This window comes from Macrobrachium nipponense, chromosome 7, assembly GCF_015104395.2.
Source record: "Macrobrachium nipponense isolate FS-2020 chromosome 7, ASM1510439v2, whole genome shotgun sequence".
Taxonomy (NCBI): Eukaryota; Metazoa; Arthropoda; class Malacostraca; order Decapoda; family Palaemonidae; genus Macrobrachium; species Macrobrachium nipponense.
The window spans coordinates 97,241,660-97,264,731 of NC_061109.1; the positions used below are offsets into that span (position 1 = coordinate 97,241,660).

The window sequence follows — 23,072 nt, forward strand, 5'->3', positions numbered from 1 at the left end:
TGAAATTATTGAAATGCTGCTTAACTTCAATCCCGCAAGGCTGGATGAAAGCAGTGGCATAGAGGCAACACTGACAAAACATAGCAAAATACCACAAGAGCTGTAGGGTCATGATTAATAATAATGCAAAACTTGATCGTGCAACAAAGCGAAGATCTACAGTTGAAAGTAGTGAACCCCAGGAAAAGCATGCTAAACAGTGTTGAATGAGTCATGATAATGAAGCATGTATTTTTTTGTGAAAATATGGCACCTGTATCAGATCTTCAACAAGTAATGACCATGAATCTCAACAGGAGACTACATGGTTCACTCACACAGTTAATGATGGTAAATTATCAGCTAAGCTAGATGCAGGTGATGTAACAGACCAAGAACTGAAATACCATCTTGTATGTTTCACTGTCCTTTACAAGGGGGAGAGGTCCCTTCTTAGAAATCTTGAGAAAGAACAATGTCACAGTGAAGAACTGAATGTATGTCCACTGGTTCTATCAGGGCTAGTTAATTAGTATATCATTGAAACCAGATAGAGTTTGGATGGTCCTACCATATTTCCTTTTGCAGACATCCCAATTATAACAGCAGAGACTGGAAAAATTGGGCATTGCCTCACCCACTGTAAATACAACAAGATTAAAGGACAAACTGTTAGCAGAAATCCCTGGATTACTCCATTTATAAAAACATACGTTCATATATGTCGGAACAAATTATAAGCGTGGCAACACAAACCAAAAATGACAAATTTTCTAAGACAATATGTATTTTTCATAGCTACAAACCTGAGGTCTTAACAATAGAATAATTTCTACCGCCTAGCTGGATCCAGTTAAAAAGCAGATGAAACCAAGGAATCTTGTGATATCTGGCAATGCATGCATAGCTCGGGTGAAGAGTGGTCAAGGACCACACACCTATGCCACTGCGTCAGTCTTTTCTTTGACTGCCTGGGCGAGAGTCGTGTTAACCTCTCTTGGCCTTTTCCTGGTTCATTGCCCATTTCGCTTGTGTTTAGTGTGTGTGTGTGTGTTTGGTTGATATTATGGCTGCTTCTGCTCCTTCTCGGCCTCGTCAACGCGTGTCCCAGAATTCTAGGTTTTCCGTGTTCTTGTTTTTTGGCTTCGGCAGCGACTGACCCCCATATCATGTGCAGTAGGTGCCATTCTAATTTTTGTACTATAATGAATCCTTGCACAGAATGCCGGGCATGGTCTAAAGAGCAGTGGAAGTCGTTTTATAGTAAGAGAGAACATCGAAGGGTTTCGACTCTTCCTTCTTGGGAAGGTATTTTGCCTCTTCCTGATGCTTCGTCTCCTGCAGTATTCAACCCCCCATAGTAGCGTTGTTCCTGTGTCTCCTTCCTTTTCTTCCATTGATTCGTCACCGGAAGTATCGGGAGGCCACCAGGCTGATGTTTGTAATGTCACCCCTTCTTCTTCAGAAGTTAATTTGATTCCCGGGAAGGGGGAGGCTTTTTCATCATCCTCATTTCTTCCAGAGTCGGAGGCGTCCAAGATGGCGGCGATTTGGAAGACGCTCGGGCTAGGGGGTCCCCCGTCCTTGGAGGGGTTGCTAGCGCACTTTATGGAGGCTCGCTCCCCCCTCCTCAGGCTGGCCAGGTCATCCCCCTCCTCCCAGCCTCATCTTTGTGGGTAGCCAAGGTCAGCCATCTTGTATTGCTCCACCAGTGACTGTTGCCACTTCTTCAAGTCGGAGAGACACCATGGCATCAGCTCCATTGATGACGTCACGGGATCTGTCTTTGTGTATTCCTCCGCCAGTGGCGTCTGATTCCCCTTCACACCGAGGGGAAGCCATGACGTCAACACCGCTTTTGACATCATTCCTATCGATGACATCACTCTCAGTCGTCTCCTCTGTTCTGCCTCTCTCAGCCGTGAAGTCATCCCTGCCGCCCAGTTCGCTACACCTCCCTTCCATGTCATCAGAGCCTTCTCGGGCACATCAGTCTGAGGTTATATGCCAGGCAGTGTTTCAGAGGTTGGACTCTGTTTTGGATGTCAAGTTGGCTGCCTTATCAGTTGGGAGAACTGGTGGGAAACGTGTTGCTTCGTCCCCACCTCCTGCAGAGTTCACATAAGAAATCAGTGCTGTCTTCCTCTCCCTCTTCCCCCTCTACGCCACGTCAGCGTATCAAGCGTTGGAAGGCTAAGGACTTTGCCTTTTCTTCACCTACATGGGAGGAACAAGCTGTATGAAGTTCTCCGATGCCAACAAATGAGTTTGTGCATTCATATGTACCTTAATATATGATTGCTGCCATCTTTTTGGTGGTAAAATTTACATTTTTATAATAAAAATTAGATTTTACATCTACTTACAAAGTAATTACACAGTAAGTCCTCGGGTTACGCCGGTCTCGACTTACGATGTTTCGTGGTTACGAACGCGCCCCCATAAAAATATAAAAAATAATATTTTGCGTCGTTCCGTCTTACGCGGTTTAGCGTCGTAAGCAACGTAAACAAACGCGAACTAGTTCCGGGCGCACGGCGGAAGAATACGCTTTGTGGGGGAGAGGACGGCGTCGCTTCGCTACGCTCATTCCTCGCCCATACGCCATTTTGGTTGTTTACACTGCCTCTCTCTCCCTCGTGTTGTATCGTTTTTGTAACTTTTTGCTCTTTGTTATGGCTCCCAAGCGCAAGGCGGACTCTTCTGATGGTAGTGCATCGAAGAAAAGAAAGGCCATCACCATGGAAATTAAAGTGGACATTATAAAGCGATCTGAGAAGGGAGAAACGCCAACAAACATTGGCCGCTCGCTTGGCCTTAGCCGTTCGACCGTTGCTACCATTATCAAAGGTAAAGAGCGCATCGTTGAACATGTGAAAGGATCTGCTCCTATGAAAGCGACAGTGATAACTAAGCAGTGTAGTGGTCTAATAATTGAAATGGAAAGGTTATTGGTGCTTTGGTTGGAAGACCAAAATCAACGGCGTATCCCAGTCAGCCTTATGGTGATTCAGGAGAAGGCGAAAAGATTGTTTGAAGCGTTGAAAAAAGAAAAGGGGGAGGGAAGTGAAAGTGAAGAGTTTGTGGCTAGTAGGGATTGGTTTATGCGATTTAAGGCTCGGGCCAATTACCATAACCTTAAAGTGCAAGGTGAAGCTGCTAGTGGGGATGAGAAAGCAGCGAGTGAATTTCCTAAAGCGTTGTCTGAGATAATTAAGGAGGGGGGTTATTCTGCTCAGCAAGTGTTTAACGTAGACGAGACAGGTTTGTTTTGGAAACGTATGCCTAACCGCACTTACATCGCCAAGGAGGAGAAGTCAGCACCCGGTCATAAAGCCAGCAAGGAGAGGCTAACTTTACTTCTTGGGGGTAATGCTGCTGGCGACTTCAAACTGAAGCCCTTGTTGGTGTATCAGGCTGAAAATCCAAGGGCACTCAAGGGCATTTGGAAGGGTCAACTACCAGTAATTTGGAAGTCCAACAAGAAGGCATGGGTGACACTTGCAGTGTTTGAGGACTGGTTCGTAAACCATTTTGTTCCAAGTGTGGAGCGGTATTGCGCCTCCAAGGGTATCCCCTTTAAGGTGTTGCTAGTGCTGGACAATGCCCCTGGACACCCTGCCCAGCTGGGAGACTTCAACCCTAATGTCAAGGTGGTTTACCTTCCACCTAATACCACGGCCCTTTTACAGCCTATGGACCAAGGAGTGATTGCTTCGTTCAAGGCCTACTACCTACGAAGGACAATTGCTATGGCTTTACAGGCAACTGAAACCAAGAAGGACTTGACTCTGAAGGACTTTTGGAAATCCTACAACATCCTTGATGCTGTAAAGAACATTGCTAATTCCTGGGAGGAGGTTAAGCAAACAAACATGAATGGTGTCTGGAAGAAAATTTGTCCTCAATTTGTGAATGATTTCCATGGGTTTGAGGACACAGTTCAGCTAGTTGTCAAGAACGTTGTTGCCCTGAGTAAGGAAATCAATTTGGAGATGGAGGTTGATGATGTTACAGAGCTGCTGGAGTCTCATGGCGAGGAGTTATCTGCTGAGGACCTGATACAACTGGAGAAGCAGATGATAGAGGAAGAAGAAGAAGCACCCACCCCAGAGCCTAAGGCTTTCACAAGGCAGGACTTGACAAGAGGTTTTGCGGAGTTGCAGCAAGCGTTGTCAACTTTTGAGGCTCAGGATCCCAACTTGGACAGGTTCACTAGGGTTTTCAGAAGCGTCATGGATTTGATGCAGTGTTACAAGGAGATCTTGGATGAAAAGAGGTCGCTCTCTGTTCAGACTAACCTGGAGCAGTATTTTAAGAAGGTAAAGAGGCCTGCAGGAGATCCTGTACCCTCTACCTCAGCTGCCTCTGCTAATCCAGACTCGCCTGCCCCACAATCTCCAGCACCTTCTGAATGTTCTGCTAACCCAGACTCACCTGCCCCAGTATCTCCAGCACCTTCTGTAGGTTCTGCCTCACCTAAAGACTCACCTGCCCCAACATCTCCAGTAGTATGTTCTGCCTCACCTCAAGAATCACCTGCCTCAGCATCTCCAGTAGTATGTTCTGCCTCACCTCAAGAATCACCTGCCTCAGCATCTCCAGTAGTATGTTCTGCCTCACCTCAAGAATCACCTGCCTCAGCATCTCCAGCAACTTCTGGAGGTTCTTTTTCTCTTCACTAACCTCCCCCAGTCTCTCCAGCACCGCAGCTTCCTCTCCAGTGTGCAAGCCAATCAAATTAATAAAGGTAAGGAATTGTTCTCTCGTTGTTATTGATAGGTATTTACATTAAATCATGTGGTATTTTTCAATGTTCCGACTTACGCTGAAAATCGTGTTACGACGCATCTTAAGAACGGATCAACGTCGTAACTCGAGGACCCCCTTATATATATAACTGAAATCTTCCTATCACAGCAATAAAAAAATTCATATTTTGTGGCAGTGCCGCCATCACTAGTGTAGGTGAAAAGGACCCACCCACTTTTAGGAACAATGGGCACAAAACTGCAGAGAACCAATTCATTTGGCCTGCACATCTATCTGTGGGGAGTGGGGAAGGGCTCCAATTATGTAATTGCTTGGGAAGTATGTGTAAAATTTAATTTTATTATAAAATGTCATTTTTACATATGTAACTTACATAGTAATTACATATGGCTGATTCCACATTAATGGAGGTGGGAATCATGGACATGTTCTTTATCAAAGACATTAAAAAGATTAGTAACGACTCAATAATGAATTTCTGCCAAGAAGAACTTCAGCAACAAAGCATAGGCTGAAGAGGGAGCTGTCCCTTGCTCTATTGCTTCCTCTTCCGACAACATCGGGAACAAGGTATAATCTTTATTCTGAGAGGTTGTGGGTTTCTTCTTAAGAAAGTTCATCAACTCCTATAACTAGTGTTTAAGAGGCGCCAACAATGAATTTTCATGAACTGAAGGAGAAGAAGTGTCCCACCACTGGCACCGAGCACTCTGCCATAGGCACAGAACAATCTGAGTGAGGCACTTAGCACTGAGGCACAAACTGAGAGAACAGGTGCAGGCACTGAGCAGCCAGGTACAGGCACCAAGCAGTACAAATAAGCAGACCAATGAATAGGAGTGGCAACCTAAAAGGTCCAAAGGAGATGGGGGTTCTGAAGCAGAAGCAGCATCCACTGTCAAAAACAGGCACTTAACAGGTAAATATAGATTCTTCTGTGACAGAACTCGCTCTAAACCAGATAACAACTCTGGACCATCCCAAGTTTGGGAATGACAAGCTGCAGGACAAACGTCAAAGCTACAGAAAGGCTGAGGACTGTCATTGATCTTCCTGTACTTCGTAATAGGAGAACCGTCAGCAGGTGCAGAATGTCTTTTCAGGGGTCTGGAGACTAAAGATCTACAGCGATGATGCCTCTTGTCTGGAGAAGAGTCCATCGAATCCGATGACAATCAGTTTGCACTGAAAGAGACATCTTTCTAACAGCGCTCTGTCAACACCTGGGTACGATCAACAGGCACGACTGAGGGGGCAACTGTCCATGGGCAAACCCCACTAGCCTCCTTTAGACTTCCAAAGGTGTGAGGGAACAGGACAGGGACCTTCATCTAGGAGAAAAGGTGGGACAAACAGCTACCTCCTCGGAAATCACAACTCTCGCTAGGCACTGCATTATCAATTTTGAAAGGTGACCTTTCCACAAAAGACCTGAAAGAAGTTCCCAACTCAATAATTACATTAGCAAGAAAATCAAACTTCTTATCAAACTTTACATCGAGACTGGCAATGATGTCAGAATTAGAAGCATAAGTACCTAGAATTGGAGTTACAGGTGAAGGCGTAGGAGTGATATGGATTGGGGAAGCGATAGGAGGTTGAGAAGGAATAAGTAATTCCTAAACTACTTAGGTGAAGCCACTACAGACGCTCTACTTTCAGCCCCAAATGAGATTTCAAAACTTTCCACTTACAGTAGGGCCTCGATAATCGCGGGGGACAGGGCCCAGAACCCCCCGTGATAAGTAAATACCCGTGTTATCCTGGTCCCCGCCCTAAAAATTACTTTAAACTGCCTACTTTAATAATTAACCCACCTAAGACCACTATTTCAATGTTTATAACGGCCTACTTTAGTTCAAGCACCAAATATGTCTTCAACTATCACCTTAAACTAAATTCAAGACAAAGTTATTCTTTCCTATCTTCAATTTCCCCTTCATCAGATCAGCAAACAAAAGTATATTACCTAACAATTCCTTTCTATTTTCATGATTTGGCTGCTGCACCAAACTAAAAGTACATAGTATATCTATTTTGTGAATGAACATATTTATGATAAAAAAACATGATTTACTGTAAAGATTACAGCACCCAACTATAATATTAATGTATAAACAGCAAAATACAGCAATAAAAATCTAGTTTTGTCTTTGGTTTACGTTTAGAATCAGCTGATGGACGTTTATTACCGAAAGAATTATTTTGGAAAACAATTTAGTTGCTAAAAGAAACTAATTTATTAATGGAATTATTATTATTTTTAACTTTGTACATAATAGTTTATGATATTATGATACAGTAATTCATATTTCATTGAGAGAGAGAGAGAGAGAGAGAGAGAGAGAGAGAGAGAGAGAGAGAGAGAGAGAGAGAGAGAGAGAGAGAGAGAGAGAGCACCTTGGGAGGAGAGTAACTGTTGAATAGCTTGAGAGAGCACCTTAGGACGAGCGTACTGTTACTAGCTTAGCTCGAGAATAACATAACGAAATTTGTATTTCAAATATTTTTATGGTGATAAGAAATGAAATATGGATAATGATAAGATATTCTCTTGTATACTGTTATAATGGGATAATCATTGAGTCAACTATAAAAGTTGTATTGAAGCAGTTTTGTAAATCACAGAAAGAATAAAAGACCATTTTTTTTCTTTTATTGCGATAATAATAGATCAGTATTATAGTTTTTTCTGTAAGTGATGAGAGAGAGAGAAGAGAGGAGAGAGAGACGAGAGAGAGAGAGAAGAAGAGATGAGAGAGAGACGAGAGAGAGAGAGAGAGAGAGAGAGAGAGAGAGAAATTTTGCTATTTACATCCATAGTATCTGAAAAATTTTTAAATGAGTGTATCCTAAAAATGCATTTAGTCATGAAAAGAAGAAGAAAACACAGTAATTAGTGAATCTTGCTCTATGATAAAATTCGCGATTTTGTTAATTTTCCGAGATATACGTAGTATTTGGGCTCCACAAAAAAAGTAAGTAAAGTCATTTATGACAGAATTTAGATGACATTTACGTAAAAATACATCGGTAGTTTGTAGAACGGTGTAACCACTATCACATTGTGTAAAGATAGTATGCACGAACGAGACTAGGTTTGGTGACGTCACGGTGGTCATACGTATTTTTTTCGTGAATGAATATACATTTATGATAAAAAAAATAGTTACTGTACTGCTTAGAGTACCATACTGTAATATTAATGTAATCACATCAAAATAAAGTAATCATTGCATGCTGTAAACATGTAAAGTGTATTTTTGTCTTTTGAAAAATGCATTCCCCAATGAATTTGTAAGGACAACACTTTTTCCCTATTTTCTTTGTAACCAATCATCAAGTCGCGTTGTCCTTACTTCCATCCGATAGAGCGTTCCGCGGCCTTTTCGCTGATGTATAACACTTGCAATTCCATTATATGTACGCTTTATTATATCTAAATGAATGTCTGTAAGAAAACACAAATTTACCGTCTCGGAGTCATTTCTGTTTGCGGTGCGAGACTGCACTACATATCCGTCCGCACCTGTCTATGTCAACCCAGTTTGTCTGTAAATAAATTATCAGTACCCAGCTACCTGTCTTAATCTCTGGTCCTCACAAATTATTCCTTGAAGAGGCTTTTTATTATGAAGATATGCCAAAAATATATAAGATATGCATTTTATTATGATATATGACAATAATATATAAGGTAAAAATGGTTTTATTACGTTTACGCTTCGTCGCCGATCGCAAACAACAATATGATAATCTATGACAATTATCGTTTGTATGACTGCAGTGTTCAGAGAAGTTGATTACGTACGTTATACCAAAACAATAATGAAGTTCGAATTGAAAATTAATGTTTTCCTAAATGTTATTACTACTGTAATTACACTACTACTATTAACATTTCTAAATGGTTAAGAATGACAAAGGTGCTGTTAAGTGTAACTCAATGTTTACATTTCTGCTGGCCGCTCAACTACAAGTTGATGTCAGTGATGTGGGATTATTCCATGAATAGGCTATATATTATGAAGATATGCCAATAATATATAAGGTGAGAATGGTTTTATTACCTTTAATGTCAGTTAATATCATAATGTGAATCTGTTCATGCATTTGTTGGTTATCGGAACCAGACGAGGCTTAGCCTACCACGGATTCATACCAGCGATATAGACTGAGAAGTGGTCCAAGGAAAAACCTGTGATTAACTGAATCCGTGATTGCTGATCCGCGACTAAGCGAGGCCCCACTGTAGATTCATCCCAACAAGACCTGCAGGACAAGGTTAACGTCGGCTAAATATGACATTCATACAATTTGTGTTAATTTCAGAGGGCAAAACTGCTCGGTGGATAATTCTTGCTTGAAGTAAACACGGGAATTTGGCATAAAAAGCTAATTTTGGTACTGTACAGGGTTTGGTGACATAGCGAATTGTTTGTTAAGAATCAAACAGAGCTTTTTATAAAACTCCTTACAATTTGAACAAGTTAATTCCCTTGAACATTCCTGCCCCCGACACTTGATGCATTTGATGTGTGAATCATAAAACAACTTGGTGAGTCTAGTTTTAACCCCCTCCACACAATATCTAATGCTAGAAGAGCTTGAATCAGACATAATGAACTATCACTAGCTAATTATGCTATGCATCACAAAAGAGAATCAAGCACGTCACCAAGATGCTGGAAAACATACAAGAAAATGACAAAAAATGACTGCCAAATCCACCAATGTTAGTCAGGAGCCAGCAGGAAATGTTGGTTCTCTCTATAGTTTTGTACCCATTGTTCCCGAAAGTGGGCGGGTCCTGTTCACCTGCACTAGCACTAGCGATGGTGGCGCTGCCACAAAATTTGAATATTTTGACTGCTGTGGTAGGAAGCTTTCAGCTATAGGTAATTAATTGCTAAGTTAAATATGTAAAAATAAAACATGAGAAAATACAGTAAAAAATACAGATGAGAACAGCACAAAATATATACGTACTATAAAAAAATTCCAACTCTTCACTTTGGAAGCAGCACTGATGAACTTTCTTGTGGAAGTCTACATAATTAGCAGTACCATTTATTTTGCCTGTGCTTCAGTAAAAATTCTCATTTAATGTTTCTTTTTCCTTATTAACCAACTTGTACTGATTTACAGGGTGTGTTAAAGGTAGGATTGAGGTTGTTAACTGTTGGGTTAGATGTTTTCTAATCTAACCAGTCTGTAAACTGGCAAAATCAGTAATCTGTTACCCTGCAGGTCCCAATGATGCTAGATTAGTGATGGTCAACGTGCATTGGAGTTTGGCTAGGTACAAGTACTGGTAGTCTTGTCATCTGGGCACACATTACCCTACCAGATACCTCAACTTTATATACAAGACCTGAGTATATTTGGGCCATTTTGGGGAAGAATAAGATCTCATACATCATCAAATACAGCAACAAGCACAAACTAGACTTTCTCTAGAGAAACAAATCTTACATTGGATGGCCAAGTACGCTTTCACTTAATAGTTTACACCATAACTATCTTACACTGGATGGCCATGTAAGCTTTCACACAAGTGTAAACCATAACTATTATGCAGTTATGTCTACTCCAAAAATATAAATATAAAAAATATGAAAATATAAAAAAAACCATCATAAGAAGCCAAACAAACAATACTACCGTTCTTTCTAGAAGGATTACATATATCAGTTTTTTAATATGATCGAACAACTACTTAATTAATTATAGTGGTGTTAAAAAGCTGATGTCAAGAGATTAGAAAACAGCAAAATTATGGTTTACCACTCAAACCACAGGAATGACTGCTAAAGAATGGCTTACTAGAAGTGCATGAGGCAGTTGATCGTCTCTCTAAGGATCATATTCTATGATTTTCCACTACAATTTTTGGTCAATTATTAAAACTTTCATTTGAGTATAAACAAAATACTAACAACAATCCTGAAATAAATAGTGTGTAATACCTGCATCATCTGATAAGTAAATCCCATGCCTTCTTCTCCGATTATGTTTTTGGCTGGCAACCTTACATCTTCAAAAAATAGTTGTGCTGTGTCTGAACACCTCATTCCCATTTTGTCAATTCTCTTTGCTAAATGAATGCCTGAAAAAAATTTTAAATTGCTTAATGAATACCTGAAAACATCTTAAAAGTTACAGTTAAACGATATGATGTTTTTGCTTAATAAAATAAACCCTTTCATCATAAATAGCATTGGTCTGTGCAGTGGCTACCCAACCACACCAGCTTGCTAAATCCTCAATTGTCCCAATAAACTATTATAAGGCCTTAAAAAGTGCATTTTTGGTGAAATATATTTTTCCATACATTTGCCACTAAATAAACACATCGCTGGGTATGATAAGAAAATACCCTACGTACGTAAAATAACAATTTGTCAAAAAATGATATTGTTATGATACAATAAAGTTTGTTCATACTTACCTGGCAGATATATATAATCAAGTACCCACCCACCTCCCCTCAGGGGACAGTGGGAATAAAAATATGAATAGAAAATGGGAATGGTTCCTGATACCCGCCTCCCAGCGGCGGGAATGGGTACTAACCACCTGACTCCCACTACGTGTGTCGTAAGTTTTTTAAAATTCTGTCGGACTTCGGAAAATACAGCTATACTATATATATCTGCCAGGTAAGTATGAACAAACTTTATTGTATCATAACAATATCATTTTGTTCATGAAACTTACCTGTCAGATATATATATAGCTGAATCCCACCGTTGGAGGTGGGAAGGGACAGAATAGAAGGATTTTGGGAAACAAATGCATGCAGATGATTTACATCTTGGTTCCACCTGTTAGCAAAGCTGACTTCGTGATTACTGTCACCCAAGTCTGCTTCTGCTTTACTAGAGTTGCCAGCAAGGTAGTGACCTGTGTAGCTGGTGCACTCTAGATGATCTGTCAACGGGGGCGTGACCACAATGTGACTAGACCATATTGACCATACCATGAGGGCTAAGAAGTAAAATAAATATGTATCACCACCTGACCAACCTAGCCAAAGTTAAGGTGTTTTAACTAAGGTTTAAGAGTTAAGAAGTCCGCCATTGGCGGCGACTCAACAACTAAAATTAAGAGCTCTTCCTAACCATTTTCTACAGGATAGGATGAGTGGTACTTCTTGCCCCCGAGATTGTGTCTGCGGACACGTATGGCCCTAGCGAGCAGCAGATCTCATATGCCGTCTTCACATCCTACAGGGAGTGTGAAGTGAACACAGAGTTGCTTCGCTAAAACACGGTACTCAGGATGTTACTGAGTACCATGCTCTGTTGAAATGCTTCTGAGGCCGCGCCCTCACCTCGTGAGCATTCAGATCAAAAGATTTCAAATCTTTGTGCAAACACAACGAAAGAGCCTCTTTGAAAGAACTCCTTAACAATAAAGCCAGGGTGTTCTTTGATATGGGCAAGTCTGGTCTTTTTCAGAACACTGCATATTGTCCGAAGGACTTCGACTTTCTTTAGTTTTATGTAGATAAAACTTGAGAGACCCGACAGGGCACAGGACTCTCTCTGGCTCTTGCCCAATAACTTGTGCCATCCCTTGATTCCAAGCTCCTGGTCCAAGGATTAGACGGGTTTCCATTCTTAGGCCACAACGGAAGGCTTAGAGAACACACCGTATTGTGTTCTCTAAAGCCAAAACGTCTGACGATGGCTTAAAACCTCACTAACCCTCTTTGTCGTAGCTAGAGTGGTTAGAAAATTAGCCTTTCTGGTCACGTGCATAAGTTTACAGAAAGGAGAGGTTCGAAATGCTTTGACATCAAGAACTTCAGACTACGTCTAAGTTCCAAACCGAAAGCTTCGATCTGGACAGTTTCGAGATTCCACAGACCTCAAAGATCGTGAAGGGCTTTGTTGTTTGACAGATGCAAATCTCTGAGCCCAAAGGCCGTCAACAACATATTTGCGTATTCTTTAATAGTTGTGACTGCCAGCTTATCCCATTCTTCAGACGGAAAGGGAAGACGGTAATGTAATTTACAGAGGTCGACGTGGAGGAAAAGCCATTCTTCCTGCACTATCTCTAAAAACGGCCCACTCCGATTGGTACCCCACAAGAAAGGCAGCATTCTTTGCCTTGGCAATGACACTTGCCATTAGTCTTGAAAATCCTCTTATTCCGGTCAACTTCTCGACAGTCTGAACGTAGTCAGACTCAGAGCGGAGAGGTTTAGAGGTACCTTTCGAAGTGAGGCTGTTAGAGTAGACCGACTCTCTCGGAAAAGGCCCTTGGAAAGTTTTCTAGGACGGACGTGACCTCTGTGAATCCAGCATCTTGAAGGCTAACATGGGGCGATCAGTGTCATTCTCGCTCCCTGTGACGTCATAAATCATCTTATTACATTTCCTAAGAGTTTGAAAAAGGGGAAAAGAGACTAAACATCCATCCCTGTTCAATACCATAGGATGGCGTGTAATGCTACCGCTCCCGGATCGAGAATAAGGGAGCAGAGTAGATGAAGCCTCTTCGTCCTCAACATAGCGAAGAGATGTGTGAGAGGATGTCCCTAAAGTCTCCACAACTCTCAACATACTTCTAATTAAAGATTCCACTCGGAAGCCAGTAGTTGCTGCCGTCGATCGAGAAGATTCGTACGGACGTTGTGCAATCCTGTAACGAACCTCTTGAGGATCGTTATGTTCTATGCCTGTTGTCATAATAGGCTCTTTCTCGTTAACTCGAACAGGGACCGAGAGATGATACTTCTTGAGATATGAGAGAGCTGTGGAATTGTCTGAGTTGATCTGGACCACTGGTTCCAAAAACTCGTTCTTCGAGGGACTGGAGGGACGACCGAATTGCTTCCAATTCTTTCAGATTATGTGCCAGGACATCTGAAACCCTCTCCAGATGCCTGGCACCTTCTCGCTATCACCTCAGGTGATACTTGAAGCACTGAGAGATGTTTAGAATCATTTCTAGATCTTGGATAATATTTCAGCTTTCCGGTAGGAAAAAACTGTAGAGGTCTGAATTGCAGTCTATTCAGGGAAACAAACTTCTTCAGGAAGGAAATGGTCCCCAGCAGGCTCATCCATTCCCTCACCAAGCATGCTTACTTCCCTAATAAGGCTGCGCTTTGCCTAAGCAGGAGAGCATATAATAGTGCAATGTCGCGGTAGACTCGTAAAGTCCTATTATAGTGCGGTAACGAGCACCGAAAGAAGTTAGAGATATCTCTGTTGAACATAGTTTCGCAAAACGAAGGCAATGTTTATTCATGCATGTTAGAATTCCCCTCAATCTTAGGCTAAAGTCCGTGATTGTAGGGCAGAGATACAGTTAGTCAGTCAATCCCGCAGGAGAGAGAGACGTAACCGCCCGTGCAGAGATACGGTTAGTCAGTCAATCCCGCAGGAGAGAGAGACGTAACCGACCGCACATGACAGCGAACTAGCAGGTACTGGCTCGGTTGGAGTACAGTGACAGCAGCTTACGTTCGTCGTCTCTTACTCTTATGCCTGGGTTGCCAGCTACTCTATTCTACGAAGGAATATGTCTGTTATTATTTGAGCAGAAAGAGACTCTCAAGCTGGTATATTTAAGCGAAACAGAAATCACTAAATACAGAGCTGCGTTTGTGTTGTCATAACACTACCATAAATAGGTAAAAGATAAATTGGAAACTCCTGGAAGGTTGCAGGGAGTACCGATTAAATGCACTTAAAATAATAGTCCTCTCGGTAAAGGTAACTACAATATGCGTATATGACTTGAACCAAACAGTAGTACAGGTACCATCCTACTTACAACCACGTTTGGTTCCGACCCACTGGTTGTAAGTCAGAATGGATGTAAGTCGAACCTTAGAAAGTGGCCAACATACTGGGTAGGGTATACTATCAAACCTTTGCTACATAAAAGTGCCTACTTAGTACTGTAATGTAATGTACAATCATTATTTCAATCTTTTTACCATAATGTACTTCTACTAATACATTTTAATCATTTATGTAATAGTATATATTACGTACAATCAGGCATTGAGTTACAATGGGGTTAGGTTCTTGCATGCATGTCAGAGGTCGATTCTTATGTAAATTGGTTTGCAATTCAGTCTACAGTACAGTTAATACCAAATGATGCTGCAGATAGGGCAGGGTAACTCAAACTGATGCTGCCTGAGTGATGAGAGTTCTCATGAGATGGCGCAGTGCCAAGTAACTCAATGGTCAACTGTCTGAAGTAAGGTTGTAAGTACGAGTGGTCGTATGTCAAGCAGGTTGTAAGTCGGATAGTAGTTGTAATATAACGCAAAGGCAAAATATGATATTGTTATGATACAATAAAGTTTGTTCATACTTACCTGGCAGATATATATATAGTAGCTGAATTCGGAGATACAGCTATACTATATATATCTGACAGGCAAGTTTCATGAACAAAACGTAGAGTATTGTAGTCCCTTGGACAGCTAATTCTCTACTACATTCTTTCCTCGACGAGGGAGAGAGAGAATGGAAATCGACTGCCTTCGTTCTCTTCGGCAAGAGAACGAGATAGAATTAGCCAAAGGGGATCTTCAAGTGAGAACCAAGAACCGAAGCGGACAGCTCAAGCTTCTTATGTTATTGGACATAAGCGTTCATGGACGTAGTCTACAAGTCTTTTTCTTGTACGAGTCTGCGATTGATGAATGAGAGCTCTTCCGAATCTTGTCAATAAGAGCTTATCCGCTTACGCAATATAAAGTTATTGAGATCTTTGTCAATGAGAACCAACCAATTTACGGGACAAAGAGTTATTTTGTCAATGAGGGGATACCCACTTACTTGACAAAACGATAGTATCTTGTCAATGGGGGAAAGTCACTGAATTGACAAAACGTAATCCAGGAAGTCGAGCATAAAATTTTCCCGATTCCCGTATCAATCGAGGAAGGGGCAAGATTCCTGTTAAGAGACTGGGCTTACGGCAGGTAGGACCCCGATGTTCACCTTCGCCAGCGTAGTCCCGAACACAGAAGAGGCGTATTATGACACCCAGGTCCAGGGCCCCGAAATACTAATCTAGGAGCTAACAAAATCTATCATCTGAAAAGCCCTTTCAGATGGACTAAAAGGCTGGCATAATTATCCTGGGAAGAGGAATGAACTCTCCAACCAGCTTCCTCTCCCGTATCACATCGAATGCCTGCTAACTCTTAAATTTATTGGCAGTATGGCAAAGGAAGTCCTGTCTTGCGCTTTCCTGAAGATCGTCAAGTCATGGATTCTATTAAAGTTGTCAGGAAAAAAGTCTTACAGAAGGCGTATTCATTTCCGGTAAAAGAAGCTTCTGTAGAGCATTCTAAGGAGCCGAAGGCGCGTCCCGTGGAGCGTCCTGAAGAGCGTCCTCTTGATGAGTGTCCTAGCAAGAATCCTACTGAACGTCTTGACGTGTAGGGCGCCTTGGCATGTGCTCTGTCGAGCGTCATGACATGCAGGACGTCGAGCTTCTACATACCACATACCTGCCTTACCGCAAAGTCTTGACGGCAGTAGAGAAAAAAAGAGATCTTCCCTTGAGCTTTCCTTAACTCCATCCAATCCTGGACTTTGCGAAAAGCACTATTAATTGACAGAGACCTCTTGATTTCACGAAACCCGTGTCTTGCTGGTTTTCGAAGACAAAGTTGCTTGTTCACTTTAAGCTTCCTCAGAAGCACTGCTTACTTCACATTCTTTTGCAGGTGAGGTAGAAGGGATTACCGAAGGTAGAGGTAAAAGACCTTTAGGCCCAAATCTTAAACAAGAGCGTGTTGCGAAGACAAAGGCAAAGCATTAGCGAGTGTCTTTTAAAAAAACTCCGAAGCATGAACAGGTACAGAAGTAGAAGCTTGCTTAATCAAAGAAACACGGTGCGCCTCTTGAAGACGAGGAGAGTTTGAAGAGTTCAACAGAAACGTTCAGCCAGGCGTCACGCCTGGCGTGCGCTGGCGCGCTCCTGGCGTCCACTGGCGCGCGCCTGGCGTCCACTGGCGCGCGCCTGGCATCAACTCGCGCGCGCCTGGCGTCCATCCGAGCATCCAGTTCAAGCTGAGCGTCACCAGAAACGTGCAGAAAAGCGTCACGCTCCTGACAGGCGACAAAACAAGTGAGAGAAACTGCCTTCAGGGAAGAGCGAGAGACATCTGAGAGAGAAATCCGACTGCACAAAGCAGTCTCAGGAGAAGGGCTGATCGTGTGAGAATACGAGGGGCGAGGGGACGCCTTCTTACTTCTCACAGTAACAAAGCTCGGACGTCCGCGCTCAAAAGCGTCCTGCTACGATGACTTCAGGCGACGTTCGCCTTCTTACTTCTCACTGCAACGCATGACGAGAGAGAGAGAGGACGTGAAGCACCCTCTTCTATAAAGCTTCTATTTAGAGGGCGCGAGTCCTTCCGAAAGCTCCAACCCCTGCGCGGGGAGGACATTTTGGAGGACGAGAAGCAATCCTTCAGGATTCGTGCACGTGCACGCACTTTGGCAGCCTGGGAGTGTCTTCAGGTCTGCCGAAGGGACGCCAGATCAGTGGGGAGTCCCCGTAACCCTCCTTCAGCTTTCGACTTGCCCACTCCCTGTGTTCCTGGGAGTCTGACAGAGGTTCAGGCCTAGAGGCGAAATGGGGCCGATCTGACGCCCCCTCCACAACACTAGGGGCACTACACTTCACAACAATGATTGGAGAGCGAGCACTTTAGATTCCAAGATACAGATGGAATCTATAATAACATAAAGGGCATTACCTCTCGCAGACATAAGCTCATAGCCCGTAGGCCATACTACAGGGTTAGGCAAAATAAAGTCTACAGGAAGGTTAGCAGGTTCACTACCCTGACTTGTTTACTGATGCAGTCTATGAGGAAGAACACCTGATTCAATCACGCTCTAATTTGTGTACATACGAATCATACGTCTTCCTTACGGAATCAGACAAAGTCTCACACTCCTTACATGACATACCTCAACAAAGAAGCAAGACCCGTACCCCTCGTGCATACCAAGTGCGGATCTACCGAAGCTTTCGGTAGCCACACCCTATCTTTGCAGACAACACCCTCTGAAACTAGCCTAACTAGATTCAGATATCTTATGCAAAAATGAATCAAATTCAAATCAATTTATGATAGCGTATGCCTAGCCACAAATCCAAGTAAATAAATCATAAGACAATTAGGATACTAAGCGGCAATGAAGTTTCAAAATCCTAAGACAGAGGTACTGAAAGCAGGTGTTTACAGTACCGGCGACAGAAAAAATATGAATAGAAAATGGGAATGGTTCCTGATACCCACCTCCCAGCGGCAGGAATGGGTACTAACCACCTGACTCCCACTACGTGTGTCGTAAGTTTTTTAAAATTCTGTCGGACTTCGGAAAATACAGCTATATATATATCTGACAGGTAAGTTTCATGAACAAATTGTATTTTTCCTAACTATACAAACCTGAGGTCCTTTAACAATAGGAATGGTACTTAGCGGCAGCTGAATCGGTTGTAAGCTTCGAACAAGGGAGTTCAGTAGTTAACTGCTTGTCCCGCAGTTGGCGGTCAGCTCAACTGCAAGGAGAGGAGTCACTTTGCTTTAGGCCCAGGAAAACACAGAGTGAGGGGTGGCATGAGATGGGACTATATGTAAAGGACCTCAGGTTTGTATAGTTAGGAAAAATACAATTTTCGACAAATTGTTATTTGTTTCGGTACGTATACAAACCTTCGGTCCTTTAACAATAGGAAGACTCACTTATTGGTGGGTGGAATCTGAGTCTTATGAACAGACTGGTGTTCGTCCTACCTTGGTTCCCTCCCTGGTTGTAAGAACAAAGGGAGGGATCCTAGCCTCTGCCCAGCTGATCGGGGTGTGCCGCAGGATCAGTGGTCAGACTTCTGGACCAAATTTATAAGAGGGAGGCAAGCGTACCTCTTATAAATAGCAACAAATGCAAGAACTAGTTCCTACTTCAAGAGCCAACATGAAGTCATGGGTTTGTCTCTTGTTGGCTTCCACTCCCCCCCTTGTTGGGGAGTGGTGGATAAAAACTCCTATCCCTAATGAAAGGGATAGGATGGAGCTCGGTTGTGTAGCTTACCTGCATCGGCCTCCTGTTCAGCGTAGTGACGACCGCGACCCTCTGCCCACAGGTAGAGGAGGAAGAACGAAGGAGGAAGAGAAGCCAGTCACACTCTCTTTCACTCGCCCATTCATGCAGTCACACAAGGATGCGATGCTGTTCTGTCTGCTCGGGTGCTGGGTAGACTACACAACTTGTTGAGCAGCCACCACGAGTCCCAAGGAAAAAGTGTCCAAGGACCTGTGGGTAATATCCCGAAGGTAGAAGGAAGTAAAGGTGGTCTGGTTGGCCCAAACCCCTGCCTTCAGAACCTGCGCCAGGGAGAAGTTCTTGCGGTACGCAAGGGTTAGACCAATACTTCTGACTTCGTGGGCTCTCGGACGAAGGGTAAGGGTGTCGTCACTACCATCCGCGTCGTATGCCCTCCTGATCACTTCAAGTAGCCAGAAAGAAAGTGTGTTCTTGGAAACTTCTTTCTTGGTAACCCCGACGCTAACGAAGAGGCGTCGACACTCAGGCCTGAGGTGTCGAGTTCTCTTCAGATAGCGCCATAGCGCCCTCACAGGACAAAGCAGCATCTCATCCGCATCATCATCAGTAAAGTCCTTCAAGGAGGGGATCGTGAAAGACTCGAACTGGTCATCAGGGACCGAAGGATTCTGAGTCTTCGCTACGAAGTTCGGGACGAAATTGAGCGTCACGGCTCCTCATCCTCTGGAATGCTTGACGTTGTAGGAAAGACCATGAAGTTCCCCTACTCTCTTCGCCGATGCCAGGGCCAGCAAGAAGAGGGTCTTGAGGGTTAGATCCCTGTCTGACGACTCTCGGAGTGGCTCAAAGGGTCTGCGAGTCAAACTCCTAAGGACGAGAGTCACATCCCAACCCGGGGGCCTGAGTTCCCTGGGTGGGCAAGATCTCTCGAAGCTCTTCATCAGGAGGGAGATCTCGAAGGAAGAAGAGATGTCCACACCTCGCAGTTTAAGGACTAGTGCCAGGGCGGCTCTGTATCCTTTAACTGCAGAGATGGAGAGGAGCTTCTCTCGGCGAAGAAAAACAAGGAAATCCGCTAACTGCTGAACAGTGGCTCTGAGAGGAGAGAGACCCCGTCCACGACACCAACTACAGAAGACGGCCCACTTCCCCTGGTATACAGCTGCAGAGGACTGTCTGAGGTATCCAGCCATCTCTGTTGCTGCGCTGCGAGAAAAGCCTCGCGCTCGCAAGAGATGATGGATAACAGCCAGCCATGAAGACACAGGGACTCCACCGACCGGTGGTACCGCTCTATGTGTGGCTGGCACAGGAGGTTGTGCCAGGGGGGGAATTTCCCTCGGTGCTTCAGCGAGCAGAGCCAGCAGGTCCGGGTACCAAACAGCTTGAGGCCATTTGGGCGCCACCAGGATCATCCGGAGATTCGAGATGATCAGCGCCCTGCTGATCACCTTGCGAATCAGACAGAATGGGGGAAAGGCGTAGACGAAGAGGTTGTCCCACGGGTGTTGAAGAGCGTCCTCTGCAGCTGCCCATGGGTCTGGCACAACTGAGTAGAAAACCTGGAGTTTACTGTTGTGCCGGGTGGCGAACAGGTCTACGACTGGACGCCTCCACAGGTTGAAGAGCCTTTCCGCCAAGTCTGGGTTTAGGGACCACTCGGTTCCTATCACCTGATCCCATCGGCTGACCTTGTCTGCTACCACATTCCACATTCCTCTTGCCTGGAATGTAGCGAGCCGACAGCTCTACTGAGTGTGCCATGGCCCACTCATGCACCTGCAACATCAACTGGTGCAGCGAAAGGGACACAAGGGCCCCCTGCTTGTTGACGTACGCCACTACTGTGGTGTTGTCGCTCATCAACACCACTGAGTGTCGCACCAGACGATCCTGGAACTCTTGGAGAGCGAAGAACGCTGCCTTGAGCTCCAGGACGTTGATGTGAAGGTGCTTGTCGTGATGATCCCACACACCTGCAGCCAGCAACTCCTCCACGTGTGCGCCCCATCCCTCGGCCGATGCGTCTGAGAACAGCAACATCTCCGGGGGGGGGAGTGCGAAGAAGCACTCCTCTTACGAGGTTCCCGTCGTCCAGCCACCAGGCTAGGTCCTGCCTCACCTCCTCCATGAGGGACACGGGGAAGAAAGGCGGGTCTCTTGCATGTGACCAACACTCCTTTAGCCTCCACTGAAGAGACCGCAGGTGAAGACGTCTGTGAGGAACTAACTTCTCGAGAGACGACAGGTGACCAATCACGACCTGCCACTGCTGAGCTGGCTGCTCCTGTCGAGACAGGAACTGTCTTGCTACCTCCCTGAACCTGCTGATCCGCGAATCTGCGGGGAAGACTCGCCCTGCTACCGTATCGATCAGCATGCCCAGGTACTTCATCCTCTGCTTGGGCTCGAGATCCGACTTCTCGTAATTCACTATGATCCCCAGATCGCAGCAGAATTCGAGGAGTCAGTCCCTGTCCTGTAGCAACTGCGAGCGGGAGCTCACCAGGACTAGCCAATCGTCGAGATACCTCAGAAGATGTACCCCTACCGAGTGGGCCCAAGTCGACACCAGCGTGAACACTCACGTGAACACTTGTGGGGCGGTTGAGAGACTGAAACAAAGTGCCCTGAAGCGGAGGTACTTCTTGGAGGATTGATGAATGGGTATCTGGAAATACGCGTCCTTCAGATCCACAGAAAGCGTGAAGTCGTTCTCCCTGATAGAACTGAGCACTGATCGTGCCGTTTCCATCGTGAACCGAGTCTGGCGAACGAATCGGTTCAAGGGAGAGAGATCTATCACCGGGCACCAGCCCCCCGAGGACTTCTCCACCAGGAAAAGTAGACTGTAGAAGCCCGGCGACTGATCCCATACGATCTCCACAGCATGTTTGCTCAGCATGGCTTCTACTTCCTGCCGAAGTGCTACGTCCTTGGTCGAACCAGGAATGTATGTCTGAAGATGGACCGGGATGGAGGTGAGGGGTGGCCGAGACTCGAAGGGTAGTAAATATCCCTCCCGAAGAACGTTCACTATCCAGGTCTCTGCTCCGTAGCGCTGCCATGTTGCCCAATGGCTCGCCTGGCACCCCCCCACTTCCGGCAGCAGGTGAGGGGGAACGCCATCACTAGCGTTTCCCGCCTCTCTTCGGCTTCTTCTTCCCAGATCTTCCATGAGAGAAGGACTGGGAGGAGGGCTGGTTACGGTCGCTCCTTACCAAAGAAGTCGAAGGCAGAGTCTTTCCTCTGGGCTTCGACAAAGCAATCGTCTTAGCCGCAGAGAAAGCGCTAGCTAAACTCTTTGGCGTAGCCGCAGTCACTCGAGGTTGCCCAGCCACCTTCGAGACTGCATGGTGGACCAGACAGTCACTGTCATCAGTGCGCCATTGTTCCACCGCAGCGTCCACCATATCTCTGGGTAAGAGAGAGGAGGAACTCCGCACCGGCCCATTGCGAAGACCCAAAGCCGCCTCTCGCCCAGCCGCCCTGGTCACTCGGGTGAGGACAGCATCCCTACACCGAAGAACCAGGTTGGCCCACAGGTTAGCCATCTGGTGGGCCAGGTAGGAGATGGCCCCACCCCCAGACTGGCACAGTCTCACAAAAGCCGGGTCCCCTTCAGGAGTGATGTTCCCCAAGGAGGCCGCGGTTTTTGACACTGTGAGGGACCACAGGTCGAGCCAGGAGACTGCTTGGAATGCTGCCATAGTGGTAGATTCCAAGGCAAGTGCCTCCTGCTGCGAGAACCAGAGGTTCTCCGACAGGAGCTGCTGCTGAGACACCCCTGGAGTTAGCCTAGCCAGCTCCAGGTTAACCTGTTTGGGCGGCAGAGGATCTTCTGAATGCACGTAGAATCTCCTCTGTCGCGGTAGAGGCGGGGGAAGGAGCTTGGATGACCGACCGGACCGAAGCGAACCCTCCTGTCCGGAGACAAGAGCGTCCACCTGGCTCAGCACACTATCCGCCAAGGCTGATCACGGCAGACCCACTGTCGTCCTGGATTCCTTTTGGGACCCCAGAACGACTCCAAACGCAATGTGGGCTCAGACGGTGGGAGCAGCGATCCTTCCCCGAGGTCGTTGTGCTGACGAATCAGTGCAATAACCTCTGAAAACGACCCCTGGATCTCGGGAGTGACTGCATCCTGCAGAGACGGGCCGTCAAGCCCGTCCAGCGAGAACGCCTCCTGAGAACCTCCTCCTTCCACAGGAGGAACCACAACAGACACCTCATGGTCTCCTCCTG

General features: G+C 45.0%; 1 protein-coding gene across 1 annotated transcript in view; it reads right to left on the reverse strand.

Annotated features, from left to right (window-relative positions):
• The window catches only part of LOC135217279 (probable acyl-CoA dehydrogenase 6), a 96,965-nt gene that overhangs the window by 40,010 nt on the left and 33,883 nt on the right, over positions 1-23,072 (reverse strand). The window contains exon 5 of the mRNA XM_064253025.1: positions 10,722-10,861. Coding sequence (XP_064109095.1) covers positions 10,722-10,861 — 140 coding nt within the window. The remainder of the gene's footprint in view (positions 1-10,721; positions 10,862-23,072) is intronic.